Source organism: Gavia stellata, chromosome 6, assembly GCF_030936135.1.
Source record: "Gavia stellata isolate bGavSte3 chromosome 6, bGavSte3.hap2, whole genome shotgun sequence".
Classification (NCBI taxonomy): domain Eukaryota; kingdom Metazoa; phylum Chordata; class Aves; order Gaviiformes; family Gaviidae; genus Gavia; species Gavia stellata.
The window spans coordinates 20914487-20935621 of record NC_082599.1 but is presented as its reverse complement, the minus strand read 5'-3'; the positions used below and the strand labels follow the sequence as shown (position 1 = coordinate 20935621).

Genomic DNA, 21135 nt, shown 5'->3' with positions numbered 1-21135 from the left:
ATTGCACATTTAAAGTCTCCCTCTTAATTTCTAAAGAGGAATTCAAAGTCCCACTCATCTGTGGTTCATATAGATACAACGAAAACAAGATGTTTTTTCTCATGTTGAAGAACTTTATTGTACAGTAGAAAGGGCTTATCAAGATAGTTTGGTCTGTCAGTACTTGGATAATGTATTTTGAAAATCTGGTAACTGATCTTAATATGACTACATGTATGTATAGAATAGGAGATAGTTTCATTGACTTTGCTTTGTAGAAGGAAAGGTGTATTAGCCAGACATATTTTATACTACTGTTGCGTTTTTTTTTTTTTCTTCTTCAGGCTAGCACAAAATCAATAATATTTTTGTATATATAGTAGAAGATACTAATTTAATTTCAGCTTTCCTCTTAACTATTAATTTATCTTTTTTTTTTTCTAGTTACACGCTTCAACAGATTTTCTTATTTAAGTAACATGATTGTTGGGAATTGAGATATTAAAAATATGATGTCAGATTCAGGATTATCTTTTTGAGGAAAATGTTTGGCTTTTTGAATGTTTATTATTAGTTGTTAAACCCATACAGGTATTAGAATATAGTCACAGCACTTGTGTTCTTGTGTTTTCGTTTCCTCAGTAGTTCTTACAGTTTCTTGATCTGTGCATTTCAAACATAAACGGTATTGCCAAATTACTAAACTCTTTTTCTGTGGAATTTCTTATCGAACTCCTGGTTTTTTACGTGCTATAAAAATTACAGATGACAGTCTTGCAGAGAAATCTGCATGTCTCAAAATCTCTTTCCTAAGGATTTATGCTGTAGCCTGGCTATAGTTGCAACTCATCCTAGCCCTGATGCTCAATTTAGTTTGTATTTACAGCTCCATATGAATTTTCGGGGGGGGGGAAGCAAACTTCGTATCTTTGTTCAGTTTATTATGCATTTCCTACTTAAGACCAGTTATTTTACTCATAAAGAGTAAGAGAACTTGATTGTAACTAAGTATATGAATGTCTTATAACAAACTCGGATTTGTTAGTTGCTTTTAGTTTTCTCCTGAAAAAGACTTTACGGGTGATGGGTGTTTGTTATTGTGAAGTGTTTTACCTGTTTTGCTGGTAAATAAATAGCAAAACAGATCACATGTGAAACATTGCTACTTTTGAATGGTTATATTACTTTTCAAGCTAATCAGTATTTTGTTTTATTTAACAAATTTTGCATAAATTTTTAAGCAGAAGCTTGTTGTACTTCATTTCTAGTACCATTGTGACAGGATTTCATGTGCAATGTATAGATGTCAGTTTGACTTATTAAAATGATGTGAGATCAACTAATACTAAGCTTTTCTTATTCATATTAGTAGTACTGTAGTGCTGCTTATGTTTGCTGAAATATTTTGTCTTGTTCAAAACAGCTTGCTATGGAATTGTTCAAGTACCCACTGGACCTTGGTTTTGCAGGAAGTGTGAATCTCAGGAAAGAGCAGCCAGAGTGGTATGTCCTTTGTTTATTAAGTACTGCTACTTATAATGCTTGTGTGGATAATATTTACCCAAGTATCCCAGTAATAGTAGAAAATAGCTTAGCTTTCTGTCATAGTTCCATCTAGATGCTATTCAGAAGACCTGTTTTCTCTCTTTTTTTTCTCTTTTTTTTCTCTCTTTCTCTTTCTTTTTCTCTCTTTCTTTTTTCTCTCTTTCTCTTTCTTTTTTTTCTCTCTTTTTTTTTCTCTCTTTTTTTTTTCTTCAGTGGAAATATGTAACTGTCTGTAAGTATTCTGACAATTTCTGTGTGTGTGTTTTTTTTTTTTTTCTTGTGGGGGGTTTTTAGTGTGTTTTGTCCCCAGCCATTTCAAAGATGATTTTCTTCTTATCTATGGGGTGGGTTTTGTGTAATTTTGTCAGTTTAATACTTATACAGTTAGGTATGGGGCAGAAATAGAATCTGTGTCCAGTTTTCTTTTACAGCAACTTTAGATTGCCAGTTGAAAGCTTCAGTCTAGGAACACTTAACTGATAAGTAGTGTTTGTAATTTCGGAATCTAATGCTTACTTGGAATGTGATACTTCTAATTGAAGAAACGTTTTCTTTCTGTGTCTTTTTAATTTTTTATGGTAAATATTGGGGATTCAGTTAATCCTTCTGAACAACAACAAAAAAACCCAACACCTTTTTTTTTAAATTGATTACACAAGGTTTTTTTTTTTTTTTGGTCAGACTTGTATGTTATTAGATCAAGCTGTCTTTTTCTAAAAATGCCTGATATCATACAATCATGTTTCTCACTACTAGGCTCTTTTTAGTTTGTCTTCCAGCAAAAGATAAAGTGAGAGTATTTAGAAAGACTAAGCTGCTCCTTTGCCTCTGAAAACATTTTTCATATAAAAATTGGAAGAGAAGATGGTACAGCATCTTAGGACAGTGTGTAAACTGTTTCTAACTTTCATATCTAAAGACAAATGAAGAGCGTGAGACCAAATTTTCAGTTACTGTCAGTGACTGGCAGAGTGTTTACATGAGCTGTTTGCTGTATCTATTTCCTTTTGTAATATAAAGTACTATAGAAATGATAGGATGACTTAATGTTGTGTGAATTTTTGGCACCGGACTGAAGAATCTCGTTCCTCTACTTTTTCCCAACTTGCCACTAATGTTTTCATAATGCCCTAGTAATCTAGACTTTGTTACTCCTTCCAAAGCAGACCTGTTGGTGGGAGCAAGAATGGATTGATTTCTACGTGCTCTCCAAATATTTGTCAACAGAGAATCAAAACCCCTGCCCTTTCTAAAGAAGTACTGTTTCTTTCTTTTCCTGGGAAGACCATCAGCAATGTAAAGTTTTAAGAGTAGCATTTTTTAATGTTGCTGAATTTGATATATACGGGTGGACAGCAAAGTTAAAAATCTAGAGGGGGAAAAGAGAGATGGTGGCTAGGAGGATTTTTCTGGTGCATGATAGGGAATTCTCATATCTCAGGATATAGTTATTCCTGGCTTCTCCTGACAAAAGGAATGAAGGAGAACTATAGTGAGTTCTAAAATAAATAATGTCTCACTGCGTTCCGATAGCTTCTTGAGTTTACCAAAGAGAATAGCTTTGATAGGCATTATACTGCTTTTCTTCACTGGTTCAAGTTAAGGAGGAATAGTGATGAACTTAAGTGAATTCTTTGCCTGGTGCATTCTAGTGGGGTCTGTTTATGGTATAGTTCAACAAGTTGATTACTGATACTGTTTTGGAAAAAAAATCTTTCCCATTTGTAATATAGCATAGGTTTAGATGGTTCTCAAGTGAAACTAATTGCTTATGAGGTAGAACAGTCTGATAACAGTTGAAGTTTTAGCAACTACTTGTATGTTAGTTAGAAACATGGTGGCTGTCTCTGAGGTGTCTTGGAGAAGCCCTTAATCTTCAAAAATAAACTGAAGCTCTGACTTCAGCATGAAAACTGGAACTGTATTGTAACCAGTTTATCAGACTCAGAAGTTGTAACGCGCTTACTTGCAAAAGCAGACTTCCTTATCATCACTATAGGAGACTGAAGCTTAATTTTTCTGTTGGCCTTTTTGTCTAGAGACAAAACCAGAATTAAATTAACAGTATTACATTGAACATGCTTCTACTTACTTATTTTTAATCTTTAAAAAGACTGGAGTCTTGTGCTCAAGGCATATTTTTTCCATGCTGATGCTCTGTGTTGTGTGTTTTTTGGGGTGGTGTTTGTTTTGTGTGGTTGTTTTTTTTTTTTTTTTTTAGCTGCAGTTACTCAGTTACTGGGCAAATAAACCCATTCTGATAAGAGACCAGGGTTAATTTCTTGCACTAAAATTAGTCTTGCTTTAACAACTTAAAGAAATAGACTAACTCAGGAGCATGTAACTCAAGTAGGACTTGGCTTAACAGCAGGTTAGAGCAGTTGGCTTCCCATATACTTTCAGCTGTTATACACTGATGTCTACTGTGTTCCCTTTCTTTTGTGTGCTGTCGCTAAGCTGGTGCATACTGCTTATCAGTGAAAGCAGTGGCGGCTGATTGGTTTTTTTTCAGCCACACAATCCTCCTGGCTGGTTGATTTCTGTGTTTTTAATAGTGAGGTGGTAGCCAGTGTCTTGGGTTTTGAATGCTCAACTACTAGTTGGAAAGCACAGTTCCATACCTGACAAACTGAGTCTTGGCTCCAGCAGGGTCATGTTTTTGTGTGTGTTAGAGAAACTGTGGTTTTTGTAAACCTGAACTGTTTAAATAATGGACATACTGAGGTGTCTAGTTATTATTTGACTTACCTTATAATCATGCATCTGTAGTACATAAGAAATAGGACATTGTAATCCCAGTATGCACTTCTTACAATCACTGTGTAAGTTTTTAATTATTGCTTGAAAAGTCTTAGTTTTCCCTAAATCAGCTAGTTTATCTTAGCTGACCTATGGTAAGCTTGGAATGTCAGTCTCTTCAAGATGGGTGGCAACTGCTCCCAGCTTTGTCTGTGTCAGCACCAGCTGTTATTACCCTGCATAGTGAGCCCTTTTGATGTTTTCACATGTACCTGAACTTCTGAATCAAAAAGCAGGCTGGCCTACATGTTGATGTAAGAAAAAGTAATATTAGGGTCCGTGTGAGGATGTGTACATATGGAGTACTATGTCATGGACTTTGGGTCCTAGCTTGGGAAATTGAATGGTGCACATATGTTGTCCAGGGGCTAATAGAACTGATATCCAAAGAGAGACGAGAGAAGCTAAGTTTGGGAATTGTAGCACAAGCGTTTTTCAAAAAGACGTCTTTCCCCATTGTCCTATTATGTACCAAACATCTTTCTTGATGATCCTATTTTAAGAATGATTTAATTATAGTATACAGTAGGGTATAGACAATGTATTTATTGTTTATTACAAGCTACTACTATTCATGCTTATCATGAGGGAGCTGGAATAATCCGTGTGATAGAGATACCGGGCAGCACAGAGGCATCCAACATCTGTTGATCTGTTTCACTGGAATATGTATATTATAAGCCTGTCATTGCATCTGGAAGAATAAGTTGGGACTTGGTACAAAATATTTTAACGTGGTAAAGGTGGTGTTTTTTCCATTTGGCATTTCTGTGTTAGTTTGTTTTTTTTTTTCTGTTGGGGTGGCTTATGAAATTGAATGCAGTACTGGTGCAGAACTGAGTCGGCACATTTGCGCGACACTACAGCTGGTCTAGTAAGCCACCTGAATTTTAGTACTGGGGAATGTGTTGAGGGGGCTGTGACTCCCTGTGGAGCTAGCCACATAAGATTTGAGATAGTATTCATCTGGCTCTCAGCTGAATCTAGCATAACTGGAGTCTCTGCACTTGCACACGTGTTTCTTGGAACTTGGCTTGGAGACAGAAAGACTGTCATTGCAGAGTCAGTTTAGATCATACAGTACTTAATACTTAAGGATTCAGAGCTGTAGAAACGCAGCTATACTGTTTACCTCCAAAGCCAGTGCAGGTACATTGTGCTCTCATAGTGATAGGTTCCTGCTAGTAATCCTGCCAGACCTGAGCTGTTCCTGCATCTGCTACACAGATGATCCACAGTCTGAACGCTTGAGTGGGTGTTTTTTTTTTTTTAAAATCTTTAACAACTGTTGTAGTTCTCCTCTCCTAGTTCCCTTTTTAAAAAAATCTTTTCATCACATACATCTACAAGTTTGTTATTGTAGAGTTGCTTGTAAGAGTTGTATTATGCATCCATAGTTTAACACCCCACCCCCAGTGTTTATGTAGTATAAAATAACCATAGGTGTAGTATTACTTGCCTTTTGCCTAAACAGAAGGAGGCAAAGAAAGAGGAAATAGGAATGTAGGCTTTCGATACGTGGATATGTTTGTGATCAGAGCTCTGACAGCTCTGGCTCAACAGGCTGCCTTCAGGGGAATGGGATCTCTGTGCCTGCGCTTAGAATCAGTTTTGGTGTGGTTATTACATCTGTATCTGTAAACTAGAATGCACCTTGATAAATATGGTCACAACAGAGGTGAACTAAATTTTAGAAGAAGAAAACTTGCTGTTTTCTTTTTTTCTTCAATTTGAAATACTGGCCACCAAATCATTCAGTACTAATATACTATGTGTTCTCTTTTGAAGATACCTCTTGAAACAATTCTTAAAGAAATTTTGAAATTAATATTTTTTTAATGTGTATCCATAATCTTCCTTAGAGGACATTTTATGTAAGAATATTACTACAACTACTTTTAAGAATACTGTAACAAGCAGTAGAAAAATTGCTTTAGTTTTGAGCATACAACAGAAACATTGACCTATGTGCTTTTGTTATTTGTGTGGCTTTTACACAGCAGTAGAATAATAAATTTCTAAGTAAGAAAAGGAAAAGTGACTGTAAAATACAAATTGCCAGTAGATGTGTATATAAATATGAGAAACTACTACTTATTAACAATATCCTCCTGCTTCCCTCTTCTCCCTCTACCCCAACAACACAGTCTTGTCTTTTATGAATGGCTATGCAGTCTGGAGAGCAGTGAATGTTTGTAGCTGATAACCGGAATAAAAAGTCTGCCTAAAGACACTTAGGCACAGCATATGAAACTTATTCTTTTGTTCTGAAATGCTATTGGTTAACTGATGTGTGTTTCTTTTCTGTTATATAGATGGGTGAGTGTTGCTTACTTTGCATTTCACGAGTGAAAATAAAAAAAAAATTTCCTGTTCAGATTTTTTTAGTATATGTAGTGATTACAGATCCATAACCTTATTGCACTGCAACTCAAAAGATGACAGAATTGCTTAGGATCGCATAGTGTCTGATTAATAGTTAGGTTAGTAGTACAAATGACAGAATGTGCTGCAGAAGTACATTATAGTTTCTGGGCATCTTCCTATCCAACCGGTGAACTGAACCTTATGCACTGTGTTGTGTACTGTGCATATCAAAGTGGGAGTTTTAATGCTATTTCTGATTGTGCTGCCTTCATGCTTTTTTTGTGTGTGCGCTGCATTTTTCCCTGCTTGTATGCATACTTGCTACTTGGTTTCTAAATACACAGCTGAGTTCGTAATCTTATTTGAAGCACTTAATTATAGCAGAAAAGGTCTGCTAATTTTTTTTTCAGTTTTGATTGCCTGCAGTTTACCTAAATGTACACCTTATTTGTGTAGTAATATATAATTACGTTATGCTCAGTATAGATACATAGAGTATTCAGGCTTTAAAATACAATGTAAAATAATTTCATCACTCAAGTACTACTTGATAAATTTTTTTTTTAACATAGGTATCAGTATAACAGGTACTTTAGTAAATGTTCTAAAGGTTCTGTGGCAGATTTACTAACCGAAGTGAGACTAGAGCAAAACACTGTCCATTTCAGGAATTGCTTAATTCTTAGGCAGAAATGTTTTGTGCCCGTTAAATCACTGGCAGAAGTAGTCTCTAAAGTAAGCAAGGAGCTCCTTAACCGCAAGGAGCCTTAAAATGCATGCTAGCATTTTATACCCAGGAATTTTTAGGGTACAGCTGTGGCATGTTGCACGAGGACACTGAAGTGAACCATCGCATACTGTGTTTCCTTCAGCTAGATTGAATTGGGTCAGTAGCATACTTTCAGCCTGATAACAAAAACTTGGGTGTTTAGTTGGAAATCCAGCCAAACATGACAGGTATTTCTCATAGCCTTGTGATGCTTTCCATTAAAGATCAATGTGTGAATCTTAAACTTTGTGTACATTTATAATTTGGATTCCCGCAACATCTAGCGGAGCTTACTAGTCTTAAATATGTAGTGGGAGATGTATGGCTTTGGACTTCTGAAGTTGGAGTAGCCAGATCTTGATACATGCTGTGTGTCATCACTATGTTACATTGTACTCTGTTACCTCTCTTCTAGTTACCTTACATGTATTGAGTAAAAGTATGACTAGATGTCACCTGTAGTACATACTGACTGGATGGTCCTGGAAGAATGCTGATTTGCATGTTGAGTGCCTCTAATCTTCTTGTCACAGTCTGTAAATTTATTATCTGTAGTAGATGTTTTTGACAGAGCTAACTGAATCTGCATATATTTTTATCTCATGCCTTGATAAAGAGAACTAGGTCGAGTCTCTTTAATTTACCCAGGTATAAAACCTGAAATGCTTCAGGTAGTCAGTCTGTTTTTCTTTTACCTGTCAACTGTCTGCTTTAAAAAAAACTTCTCTCCTTCTCCTGGGACAGATGACTGAATAGAGATGGGGCAGAGATTTGGCAAATTTGTCAGCATCAAGAAATGATTATTTGAAGATGGAGATGACTTAATTTCTTAAGTTGTCAAGTTGCAGAACACAGCACTTTTGAAGAGAAGTACTGACAGTATGCGTTCGTTTGCTCTATTAGTGGTGTAAGCCAGTTGGGGATTCTTGAATGTGGCAGAAGATCTCTTGATTCCTGTTGGTTCTTCACTGTGGCTTATAAATACTGGAGTCCAGTGTGAGTCATAGGTTGGAAACACTGGAACTTCAGTTTGCTTCTCTTCAGGTACTTTGGTTGAAAAATTGTGTAGTTAGCTACTTGCTGACTTCTGCTTCAAATACTTGCATGGTTGCAAGCTGTCATTTATAGAGCCATTAGATCAAAATATTGAAGGTGGGTATTTTGTGGGTTAATAAGTAAGGCCTTAAAATACTGCAGGTTGAGACTATTGATAAGGTACATTGCTATGCAGCTGTAGTTTAGAAACGTACAAATAAGAAAATGTGGATTTGGTTTTGTAGATAGCAGCCTCTTCATTGTCAGAGCATGTATTCCTATAGAAGCTTTTGGAAAAGCAGTTACACAATTCATCCTTTTTGCTGTATTGAACAAATGAAAAATGAAGTTTTGACTCTCACAAGTATTATAAAGCCTAGGTGTAAAAAAAAAAAAATTTTTTTTCAGAAATAAACTCTAATGGGAATTTTCAAAGTACCTAACTGGTTTTAAGGAAACAAGTCTTATGAGGAGTGGCTGAGGGAACTGGGGTTGTTCAGTCTGGAGAAGAGGAGGCTGAGGGGAGACCTCATCGCTCTCTACAACTACCTGAAAGGAGGTTGCAGAGAGGTGGGTGCTGGTCTCTTCTCCCAAGTGACTAGTGACAGGATAAGAGGAAATGGCCTCAAGTTGCGCCAGGGGAGGTTCAGGCTGGATATTAGGAAAAAGTTCTTTACTGAGAGAGTGGTAACACAGTGGTATAGGCTGCCCAGGGAGGTAGTGGAGTCACCCTCCCTGGAAGTATTCAAGGAGCGTGTGGATGTGGCATTGTGGTACGTGGTTTGATGGGCATGGTGCTGTGTGGTGTGTGTGGTGGTTTTTTTTGTTTTTTTTTTTTTTTTTGTAATGGTTGGACTTGATGATCTTACAGGTCTTTTCCAACCTTAGTGATTCTGTGTGATTCTGTGTGTGTGTGAAAAAACACCAAAGAAAATATTAATAAAGTATCAGAGTAAAAGGATTTGATGTGAATAGATGGCATAAGTTTGGTGTGAATAGAGGTTCAGTAATTACAGCAGCATCTGGGAATGCTTCTGAGTTTTATTGGAGCTTCTGGAGGCTTCAATAGCTGTGAGGATCATCTTCTCTGGTGAGTCTTTGTATGTTGGCAGTATCGGTTTTGCTCCATAGAAGATAGTTTGGAGGAGTGAATGGAAAAATGAGCTGTCACTGGGTTCTGAGGGCTGGGGTAGGTTACTGCCAGCAGATGTAGACATGGTCAGTCTGGTACACATCCTGTTGCTGGGTCTGTTTTTGTACTAACTGCCTCTGAATTATCATCTATTGATAGAATTTATGCCAAGATCTAAATTTCCAGTATACTGGTTTGCACCACTCTGCAAATATTTATGCGTTTTTCTTCTTCCGGTTGTCTAATCTTGCAAAAACTGTTTCTTTGTAGGCTTTAAGGCATTTGTTCTTCTGCACATACCCTCTGATTAGCTGAATTTGAGTGAGGTTTTCTCTTAAGTATAATCTAGTTGTCTGTGGTGTAATTAGTACACTTTTATGTAAGTGTCTTTAGAATATGGTGTCTCTTTGTAGAGGGAGCTGTGTTTACATTGGTTGTTCAGTACCGTATTTGCCTGAATCTAACACAAACTAATCACTAAAATGACCCCATATTTTTCCAGGTTTATTAGGGGGAAAACAAAGAGTTTTTCTTATTTTCAGTGTTTTCATTCACTGTATGTGTATTATTTTTTTTACACCTTTTTTTTTATATCAAAGAAATGGACCAAAACACTAGGGGGAAAAGGGATGTAGAAAGAAAAATATAAAAGGAAGATGAGAAAATGTAAGACTCTTTCCTCTGGAGAAGATGGAATACTACTTTCACACCCTTTGGAGGAGAAGGAAAATAAATAGCAAAAATGCTTTGAGCTTAGAATACAATTTTTCATCAAAAAAGTGAATAAAAAACTTCAACTAGGTATATATAGATAGGATGATGTATGTGCAGCATTGGCATGATTGAAACTGTAGACAAGATTTCTGATCAACTTTGTATCCAGAGCTGTTTTCTAGAAACCCTTTTCTTTTCCCAGAATTTTTACATTTTTGACAGCAATGGGTGTGTGCCTGCTAGTGTTAAATTGTTTTACATTAACTGCAGTAACTACCCATATGGATGTCTTTAACCCTTCTAAACCAATTTTTTAACCCATATTAAGATACTTTGTATTTTATCTGTACTATCTGAAGTAGTAGTGTATAGGACCATCTAACATATTCAAAGTCTGTAGGATTGGGAAAGATCATCTTAGATATGATAAACAGTATTAGAGGTGACTTTTGTATGTTTCCTTCTGCTAACACCCAAGGGTGAGACAAAATGGGATGGAATATTAGTGAAGGTAGGTGAAGCTGTACCACAGAACTTGGAAGTTGAATACCTGGATGCAGTCGTCTGTGCTGCAGGCTTCCGCAACTACCGATGAATGGGAGACAAGGTTGCTAAGAGCATCAGGGGCTGCTGGTTGGAAAGCTATTGATTAGAAACTAACCTTCTGATCAGCTGCTTTGCTTGCCTTTGTAAATCTGTCCTTGTGCTTTGGGGGAGTGTGTTGCGTTAGTACATTTTGATATATACAGAAATACCCAGTAGCATGGCATGCTGTAAAATAGATGTATTTGGAAGCAAATTCAGAAGTAAAACAATAAAATTACTTCTGCTTGGCAACTGACTCTCTCCTCCTAGGTTAATTTTAAGAAAGTAATAAGAATTTGATGGAGTGTGTGTAGGGTTTGTTTTCACTAAAATGTGAACTAAAACTCGCAACAAAACCAAATTGATTTAACCAGTCTAATGTTTGATTAATGATTAACAGGAGCAGCAGAAAAAGATGTTTTGTATGTCAAGTTTTAACTCCTGGTGATAAAGTGTTAAAAGAGATTGAGTGTCAGATTTCAAGAACTGTGATGCTGATTTTGTGTAACTTGCTATTTTGTTATTTGTAACTTTAAGGGTCATGTATTGCCTCTTAAAATTGTTCCTTTCAGTTAAATACTGTTTGTTTGCCGTTGTCAAGTAATATAAAACAGTAATTCTGTGATCAAAATGTACTTTGGATAAAAAAACCTGTTCTGGAAGCATAGGTGTCATGCTGACTATAGTACCGCTTGGGAGGGAAAATAAACTTGTAAACTAAACAGTTTGTGTATGGCTAATGCCTGTTAAAAAAAAATGGGAATATATGAATGTCAGGGAAATACCAAAACAAAATTGGCCTAATAAATATGTCTGGATCTGGGCCCAAGAAATATGTCTATATTACTACCAAAATTAAATTAGTCTGTTTCAGGTGTGGTGTATGGTTTTTGTTTTCTTTTTTTGGGAGTGTGTGGGTGTGGTGATGTTTTGGTTGTGGGTGGGTGTGTTTTTAAGGCCCTTGCTTGTAATTCTGTACTCACTTAATAGCCAGCATAGATGATGCTACCTCCTGAACAGGGTGGTTGTATCCTTGCCCTACTCCCTATCTGTGTTCCTGTTACGTTTTTTATCTGGCATTGTTGTTCGTATGGCCTTATGGATAGATGGCTCAAAGAAGCGATCTGGCTGAAAAAAAAGTATTTTATTTTTAGCTTGCTGATTAGGATTTCCATACAGTCAAATGAATGCTCTTCCCAGAGCAAGGAAGACAGTAGAAAGTATACAGCAGGGGATGGCCAGTGATCTCCTTTTGGCAGCAGTGTGGAATTATGTTAGCTTAAAGTGAGCCTGAAGTAAAGTCAGCTGGAACTGCAGCTTAATTTCTCAGCTAACTTTTAGGAACTGTAGTATATTTAGTCTGCTGTAGATCTTCTTGTGTTATTTAGGTTAACAGGTCACATTGAGACACACAGTTTATTGCCTCATTGCAATGCTGGGAATTCAGTCCTGCAGGACTTCACTTGGTTGACAGTCATTATTCAGGTGAATGATTCCATTGGCCTACCTTGGACCAGAATTCAGTAAATCACTTGCACAAGAATTCTTTGACCTTTGTTGTCTTATATCAAGAGACAGCATATAATGGATGTCTGCAGATGATGCTTTATGAAACTTCCTCCAAATTTACAGAAGCCTGAGGGAAGAACAATGCTATATTCCTACTATTCTTTTTTTTTTCTCCTCTCCTACTTGTATAGCTTTGTTCCTATCTCTCTTTATCTTCCCTATCTACTATATGTCTCTTGCTCTTTCTCTTAATTTCAACATGAATAAGGTAGTCTGTTGGATTAAATCAACTTCTCTATGCCTTTCCTCCATTTCCAATTGAAAAATTGGTAGAGTTAGGTTAACCAAGACGACTCCAGTAACTGGGCTTGTCTAACGTTATCTTAATGCTGGTTAAGGTAGCTGTTAGTCCTGGTTAAAATGGAGAGGCATATTTATCTAAAATAGGGGGAGAAAACTTTGTGCCACAATGCAGTGGAGCCAAATTGGACTGTAACTAATTCAGTATAGGAAGGTGGGTTTATTTAGCTCCTTCTTTACTTGACTTATTCTGGTCTTCTGGTCTTGGAACTTTTTTCTGCTGGGTATCTTCAGTGGATACCTCCATTCTTTATTTTTTTAATTTTACTGTTATTTCTTCTTGGTTATTTCTACTTTTTTAATAATGACAGAAAAAAATTGGTTCTTTCCCCTTCTGCATGGGCCTCCCATGCTTTTGACCACTTTAGGTCTCTGGTGGGTGACTTCTTAAAGATTGGACCCCTCAGGAGGCAGTGGGTTTTTCATCAGACCCAGGCAGTCTCAATTCTCCTGGATGCTAAGGTTACAGGGTCAGTCTTCTTTCACTTAATTAACTTGCTGTTTATGTAGCTCAGAAGTGAGTTGTGACAGTCACACTGTCAGACTGTTCCAGCTGCAGAACTTTGAGATTGGTTTCACTTTAGTCCTCTACAGGAGACCTCATAGTGCAAAGCAACTCCTGCTGAGAGTTCACCTGAATTCTGCTTGGACAGAAGCTACAACCGTGAACTGAGTCTGTTCCACCAAAGAGCTGCAAAAATTAGATGTCCATGTTATACTCTGTAGGGACAGGAAGGGAAGGGACAATGCTGCTTGCTACAACTTCAGTCTTCCTTCAGCCAGTATTCGTGTCTTTTTTCACTCCTTTTCAAATCTAGCTCAGCTGGCTGTACCTACAGCATGACATGCACTGGTGCCCCTCCCTGCTATAGGACTAGTGCCCTTCAATACACCAAAGGATGTGGTTATTCTCTTGAGTCACAGTCAGCCTCTTTGATATTCACATTTGCACTGGCTAACCTGATGATGTTTATCTGAATTATTGATCAGTCATAGGAGCTTGCCCTATTTATGCTGTAAAATCCTGTGGGTGTTGTGTCCGCCCCTGCTACCCCACCTTCAGCTTGTTTAGTAGTTCCCCACAATGTTTTTGAATGCTCAGACGATAAATCTATGTTAGAAATCCTTTGCCAGAGCGAAGACTTAGAACGCACAAGTGGAGAAGAGAGCCCTGGCATGGTCATCACCATCTATACAGATGGTCAGATTATTCCTTATACAGTGTTGCAGAGATCAAAGCTTTATTCCATCATATGAGTTGTATGTGATGTGGCATTTAGTACAGAGATTCAGCTGTTGCTGTTCACTTAAGCTCCAAGCTCTGTCCATAAGTAAACTGGAAGAGAGATACTGCATGGACAAAAGCATTCAAATAAGAAATTGTAAGTAACTGGACTTCTGAGATACATATACATCCAACTACGTCCTTTCCTTTCTCCTACGGAATCCTTTGTAACAACATGCATTTAAGCATGTTGAAAGTACCTGAGATTTTTTTTTTTTAGTCACTTTGCAAATTCTCAGCTGAAACTATTACCTTTTTTGAAATACTATCTTGCTGTAAGATTTTAGAACTAGTAATAAAGTGTTAGTTAAAAGAAAAAAAAGGAAGAATGCTTTACTAATGACTTGTCTGAAGGGATGAAGCACAGTGTTCCCACCTGGCAAAGCTACTGGTGTTACTATGCAGTGCATATTGAAACTTGGGAGAGCAGAAATGGGTGACAGAATCTGAGAGTGTGGAGGCTGGGAAGGAGTTAGGTTCATAACCTAGAGGGGGAAGTGGAAAGGGTCACTGTGTGGTATATTAGCTTACTAGGGTGCTACTTTATTGCAGATTGTAGCCACAATTCCTGGCACTAGAACTGCTCTGTGTTATCAGCATGCAAGTATTTCTGCACAGTTGCCCAGCTCTAGCCCCATGAGAGCTGACTGCAGGCATACTGCCTCCTGCCATCAAGAGGATAGTCTCAGAACTCCCTGCACTCAAATCTTCTTCCACTGTCAAAGCTCCTTCCTCCACTTCAGATTTCTGTTTTGTATCTTCTCTGATTGGTTGCAGCCAGAGCTGCAGAGGAGTAATGAGGGAAGACCTGATGGACCTGAGTCCTATTAAAGATATGAGACAAAAAGAAATTAGTTGAAACTGAGCTCTGAAGAGATGGAATGGAGCATACTTAACTCCCCTGCATAAAGGACTGGTTCAGTTCCTTGCCGCACAGTGTCCTGTGATAATTTTTTTTTTCTATTTTGTGGTAAAGTCTGCCCAAGAAATTTGCTAATTCTTTAATTATTAATGCTGCAGTGCTATGGTTCTCTGCCTTCAGTTTTTCTGATGCAACTGATTGTGCTTAAATTGCATCAGTGATACTACCTTAAAAATTTTAAAAAGAAAAAGTCAATTTCACTCCATTTCACTGATTTGGTTTAAGGTGCAGCCCTACAGATAGGTGGGTCAGCAGCTGAGGGAGTGGTGGAGGGAGAGATTAATAAGGGAGAGGTGGAGGGAAGAAGAGAACCTCCAAAACTGGTTTTTCCACTAGTGAAAATGTATGTCAAACTTCCACAGACTTGCAGAGGTGGGGCAAGGTAGGCTATGTTAACAGCTTCCCTTGTCTCAGTGGTAGATACATCATGTCTGCTCACTGGCCTTAAGCTGCCAGCTCGCAGCTTTGAGGTAGGAACAAACTTTATTGCACTGTCAATATATACGAGGCTTCTTGCTTTGAGAGTCTGATTCAGTGTACGGGGAATTCACTGAAATGAACCTACTGCTACTGAGTGTCTCTCAGCACCTAGTATTTAATGTTTGGAAAGCTGGAGTGTTAAGATAGATAGATAGATACATAAGCTCACATACATACTGCATATGTAGGATTTTGTTTAAAATGAGCTTATCAGTTCATTTCAGTTGCAAGGAAGTCATTATAATCTTGACTTTAAAAAAAATGGTGTAATGCTCCCAGTCTGCAGGCAGCTTACAGAATGGTTCAGAAATTTTCAACCACTTTTATCTCTAAATTTCATCATAGGCTTAACATGGTGTTTCAATAAATTGCTGATCATTTTAGTGCGTGAGTGTGAGGGAGCTGTGAGCAAAACAAAAGGCAAAAAGCAGCAGTCCTAAAGATTCTTCTTCCTGTCTGCAGCTGTCTATACCAATATACTGAGCAAAAATAATTTAAGAACTTTTCTATTCTACCGTCTGTGAAAGCCTCTTTGCTGCTAATATAAATTTTCTTACAAGCTAAGAGGAATAGATAGTCATCACGATATACCTCAGCCATGTGAATTTCAGGAATGGAACTTTTCATTCCTCAAATAAGTTTGGGCAGTCTGTTTCTGAGTCACTTCTAGCATCATAGGCTTCTTTATCTGCTGACTTGCCAGTTAGCTGGTAATGGAGAATAGTACTGTTCAGGGAACACAGAGAAGATCTGTATTGATGCCAGATGTTCCTCTCCATTTGAAGGATGTGGTGTTAATTTTGCGTTTGATGATCAGGCTGTTCTTCAGTTTCTTAAAAAGCTTGTTAGATTGGTATGCTTTAAGTCGTCCCTAATTTGGGAATTCATAAAGGCTTTAATAAGGTGATTCCTAGGTATACGATCTCCTATAATGGTGTTCCTTTGCATGTCATTTGGAGCAGTTGAAGTAGAATGTGTGTCAAACCTGTTCCATTTCCTTCATCTCTGAACTTATTTGGAATTGGTTCACACTGCTCTAGAACACTTTAGGGATAAACTTGGCATTAGGAACTTGGTAGAGGCAGCAATAGCAGAAAGATTGTACTGTTGTGATCCTGGTGTATGTCAGAAGAATACGGTGTCAAACTGCATGTTTCCAGACAGGCAGTCTTGGAGAATTTCAATGATGAGTCTCCTTTTTCTGAGCTAGAAAGTGAGATTATTTTTGGACTCTCAGGGTAAGTGAGAGTCAGCAGAGACTGTGAAGTCAGCTATAGTATGTGCACCTGTGCTAATATATCCATGGCACGTCTTTATGATTGACCACCTTGGTGAATACAGGGACCCTAGAAGAAAGAAATATGGTAGGGAGTCTTCGGACTGTGCCCAAGTTTCTTATCAAGAGAGTCTGTCCCATGCTGTAGTTTTTGGAGGCTTGTCTCCAGAATCCCGGGATGTGGAATCCAGGAATAAAAACTTGGAGGTAGAACTGTGAATAGCTTAAATATATTCATGATCTGAAGGAGAAAGCTTTGTTTGTGACAAACTAACATTAATATTCAAGTAAAGGTTAAGGGAAAACACACCCATTCACTTTGAAAGAATGGTTGCTTCCTTAATGACAGCTAACAGTTTTGATGTGTGTGGTTTCTTTTTCAATGCTCCTATGATCATTCCATTTTTTTATTTTATTTTTGCTTTTTTTCCTAGAGATGTGAATTATGCCCTCATAAGGATGGTGCTTTAAAGAGAACAGATAATGGGGGTAAGTTTTATTCTTATTTTTTGTGAACTCTCATATTTTGTTTGAGGGAAATAAGACTGTGCAAAAAAATTATAGGGATCCTAAACATAAATGAAAACACTGGTTGGTTTGGAAAGAGAGAACTATTTTACAGTAACCTTTATTTGTCCAATTTAGGTTGAATTTAGTTTCAGAATATCAATCATTATTCTTAGTTTTATTTTTAGAAAGAGTTACAATGAAGGAGAAACTGCATTTTAACGTAAGATTTTAATGGGGAAAAGGGATAAATTTTATGTGTATTTAGTTGGAGTTTGAATGTTTATAGAAAGCTGCTGAAAGTGCACCATTCATGGAGGAAAGTGGAATTTTTATACCTGTAGCCCAGACTGAATGCACCACTGCATTTTCAAAGGATAGCTCTTTCATGCCTGATTTACTAATATGTTGTGTAACAAAGAAGTTAGAGCTCAAAAGTTGCAGCAGTAGTCCCTTATATCTTTCCATGTTCATCGTTCAGGTTATTATCAGTTCTGCTCCTGCTGAGTAGAACTGCTAGAGAAAGTCTCCACTGAATAATCCTGTCTTGGTTATGTTTATACTAATAGCAGGGTGATATGAATGAAAAATGTCAATTAACTTTTCAGTCACTTCCGGAATTCCTTCTTCTCTCTTTACTAGATACTTATAAATTCCTGTCCATCATCTATCTGTAAATAGCCTGGTCGTTTTGATATTGAGCCCTTCCTCTTGTGAGAGGAGAAACTATGGTCAGGATTCTGTGTTTCATTTGGACACTATGTAAATTGTATTCTGGAGGTTTTATGCTGCAAACATAATATTCTAACTAATTTATAACTTAACTTAGTGTTGATGCACCTTTGCTATTTCTGTTGCGGTTGAGTTGCAGGAACCCAGAACCGGCTTGTGCTTGGGCTGATCTACCCATTCTACCTTATCTACGCTTTGACTGCAATGTACAATATATGCTCTAGCGTTCACCATTCTAGTGTCTGCTTATCTCAAACATGTTAGTGAACTTAGTGTAATTTCTGAGTGTTGGGTGGTTGTATTAAGTCTGTGTTGTCAGTGAAACTACCATCTTAAGTGCCAGCCTGGTGCTTTAGCCTTCTTCCTCTCAGACAGGTTGATACATGGCAATGTTGAATTAAATTATTCAGAAACGGCAGCTAGACACTTGCTTTTTTTAGGGAATAAGTAATAAGAAAGCCTCAAATCTCTTGATATGTACAGTAAAATTTGTGAAGCGTGAAGTAGCGGAAGTGTTTTCTGTTTTTATATTTAAAGTAGTGTTTGGCAATGCCTTGCTATTCTGTATGGTAATTTTCAAAGTTTTTCTTTGCATAAAGTCTCGAGAACATATTTTGACAGTGGGCATCAAAGATCTGAGCATCCTATTAGTTATCTCTCTTATGGCTGTATTGTAATTATGAATTCTTGTCTGAAAGTGAGTTACTGTGTAAGATTGAAATTATTTAAGTAGCAAAGATGTTAACATTGTATGAAAAGTATTGTCCCTATTATAATTTTAATGACCAACTATTTTCATCAGTGAAAGCTTCACAGTGAAAATTTCATAGCAGATAAGTCTTAAGAATTTGTGCTTCACCTTCTGGAAACATCCCTCCCTCAGTAATAGATCTTGTCCATGGTGTTGAATACAGCAAATTCTACCTTATGGACCAAATGTCCTTTAAATAACAGCTTTGCAGAAGGATGTGAACCTTGGAAAAAATGAACTCTGACTGGTGTTGCCTAATAAGGGATTGTGCCAGAAGAGTTTCAGACTTAAGGAAATACTGTTGAAGGTCATGTAATGGGCTTGCTTGTTTAAAATTATATTTACAGTAGGTTAATACTTGGAATTTTTTTAATGCTGTTACACCATTTGTTGCCAAGGGAAATGATGAAAAGATGTAGGTATTCCTGAAGAAACTTTGAAACAAACATTTCTGATACAACCTTGTAAAGATCCAGCTTTAGAAATTTGTAATTATGTAGTCTTTTTGTAAGTACAGAAATAATTAAATGGTCTTAGCTTTTCAGAACAAGTGAAGAAATTACTGATTTTATGTCAGTGATAAAAAGTTATGTTTCTTTCTGCCTTCTGGCAACAAGTAACTTCATTTTGTGGGCAGAAAACCCCTGCAGTTTTTTGTTTTGAATATGCAGATAGCTAAGCTCATACATGGTCTGCTGCTCTTGTAGGGTTTTTTTGGTTTTTTTGTTTTTTTTTTTTTTTTGGTAAGAGTCTTCTGGGTATTTGCTTTTTAATAATGTGAAGAAATGTGTTTTGTTTGGGTGTTGAAGATACTGTATTTTCTTTTATGTAAGGAATCGTCATGTTTTTTGGTCTACTGAGCTTTTACTATAGGGTTCCACGATTTTCTTAACCTGCAGTATGATGCTGTTACTGCAGGGAGGGGCCTTGCTATGCATTACTTCCTCCTCTTTTGTGATGGTACTAGCGTTTAAAAGTCCCCTTCCTCCCAGGTTCATTTTCATTCAGCTAAATGGAATCAGTTCCCTGACCCAGCTGACCATGCTAATACTGATACAGGGGAATGACCAGGACTATTCTTTTAGCAGCAGCCTGTACATTAGATGTCTTAAGTCAGTTGCACAACTGTACCTGAAAGCATTATGTAATGCTGTTATCTAGCCTTTAAGAACTCTGGGGCACTAAAAGATATATATGACAATGTAGTCTGGGAATAAAGCTCGTTTTTAAGTATTACTGACTGACTAGAAAATAGTCATCGTGGAGTATGGTGTGGTTGTGTTGGTGTGCTGTGGGGTTTTTTGGTCCCGCCCCCCCAAGTGTTGTGAGGTTCCTTTGTGGGCATTCTTCCTCCTTCTCCCTCTCTTTTTACTGGCCTGTTACTGCTTATCTGGCTTTCTGGAGATCATCACTTCTTTAGATTTGCTTTCTAGGTTTTATATTTCTGGTTGGAGACATCTACTGTGCCTTAGTTGTGCTTATCAGTACAGTTGCTGAGGGTTAATATTGGGTTCTCCAGTATCATCTATGGCAAATACGGAATTACAGTTTTCAGTGATTCTATTAAATACAGCATTCTTGGAACAGTACTGTCATGGATCTTATATGGAACTTGAAAGTGCCAGCCTGAGATTGTAAGAGGAGAGGCGTGTATTGTGGAGGCCAGACAACATTTGGCCTGCTCTCTTTATCAGTATGAACTGGATTCTTGGGAAAGTTCTTGTATGCTTTCTCAGAATACTTTCCCAGCTTACAAGAATTTACGCTTTGGGACTTCTTGAACCAGAGGTGGTATTTTGTGTTTAATGGAACAAGAGTCCATCACACTATTAAGGTGTCCACTTCTGTATAAAGGTTTAGTGTCCATAATGTTTTCTGGCAAGGCATTTTGCAGTTGATCTGTACAGTGTGTCAAGATGTATGCTGGCTTGTTTTGAACCTGTTACCTCACGGTTTTATTTTATGCCACTTGGCACTTGCTAAGTGATAGGAGGTGACAAAGAGCAGTTATTCTGTGTTCACCTTTTCAATACCTATTCCGGCTTTATAGACCTCTGTCATATTCTTCTTTTGTCTCCTTTTCAGGATGAAAGAGCCCAGACTGATTGGGCATTCCTTGTACAGAAAACTGACCATTCCCTTTCCCCTTCTCTGTATGTCTTCTGAATGATACATAATCCTTACCCGAGCTGAATGTGAAATTTTAGAGAAGCAAATCTACTGTACATGATGCCATGGAATCTCTAGCCTGCAAAATGATTACAGTGTGGTTTAGTGTTCCCTAACGTAGGGAATGTAACATAGGGAATGAATGTAATTATGGGTCACTATTTTTTGGTACAAATTTTTCTCATTAATTACAGAATATTTTCACTAGCCTAAATGTTC

General features: G+C 37.4%; 1 protein-coding gene across 2 annotated transcripts in view; it reads left to right on the top strand.

Moving 5' to 3' along the window:
- The window catches only part of MLLT10 (MLLT10 histone lysine methyltransferase DOT1L cofactor), a 131521-nt gene that overhangs the window by 3123 nt on the left and 107263 nt on the right, over positions 1 to 21135 (top strand). For both annotated transcript variants that reach the window (XM_059818389.1, XM_059818390.1), the window contains 2 exons: positions 1403 to 1482; positions 17192 to 17246. In XM_059818389.1, coding sequence (XP_059674372.1) covers positions 1403 to 1482; positions 17192 to 17246 — 135 coding nt within the window. The remainder of the gene's footprint in view (positions 1 to 1402; positions 1483 to 17191; positions 17247 to 21135) is intronic.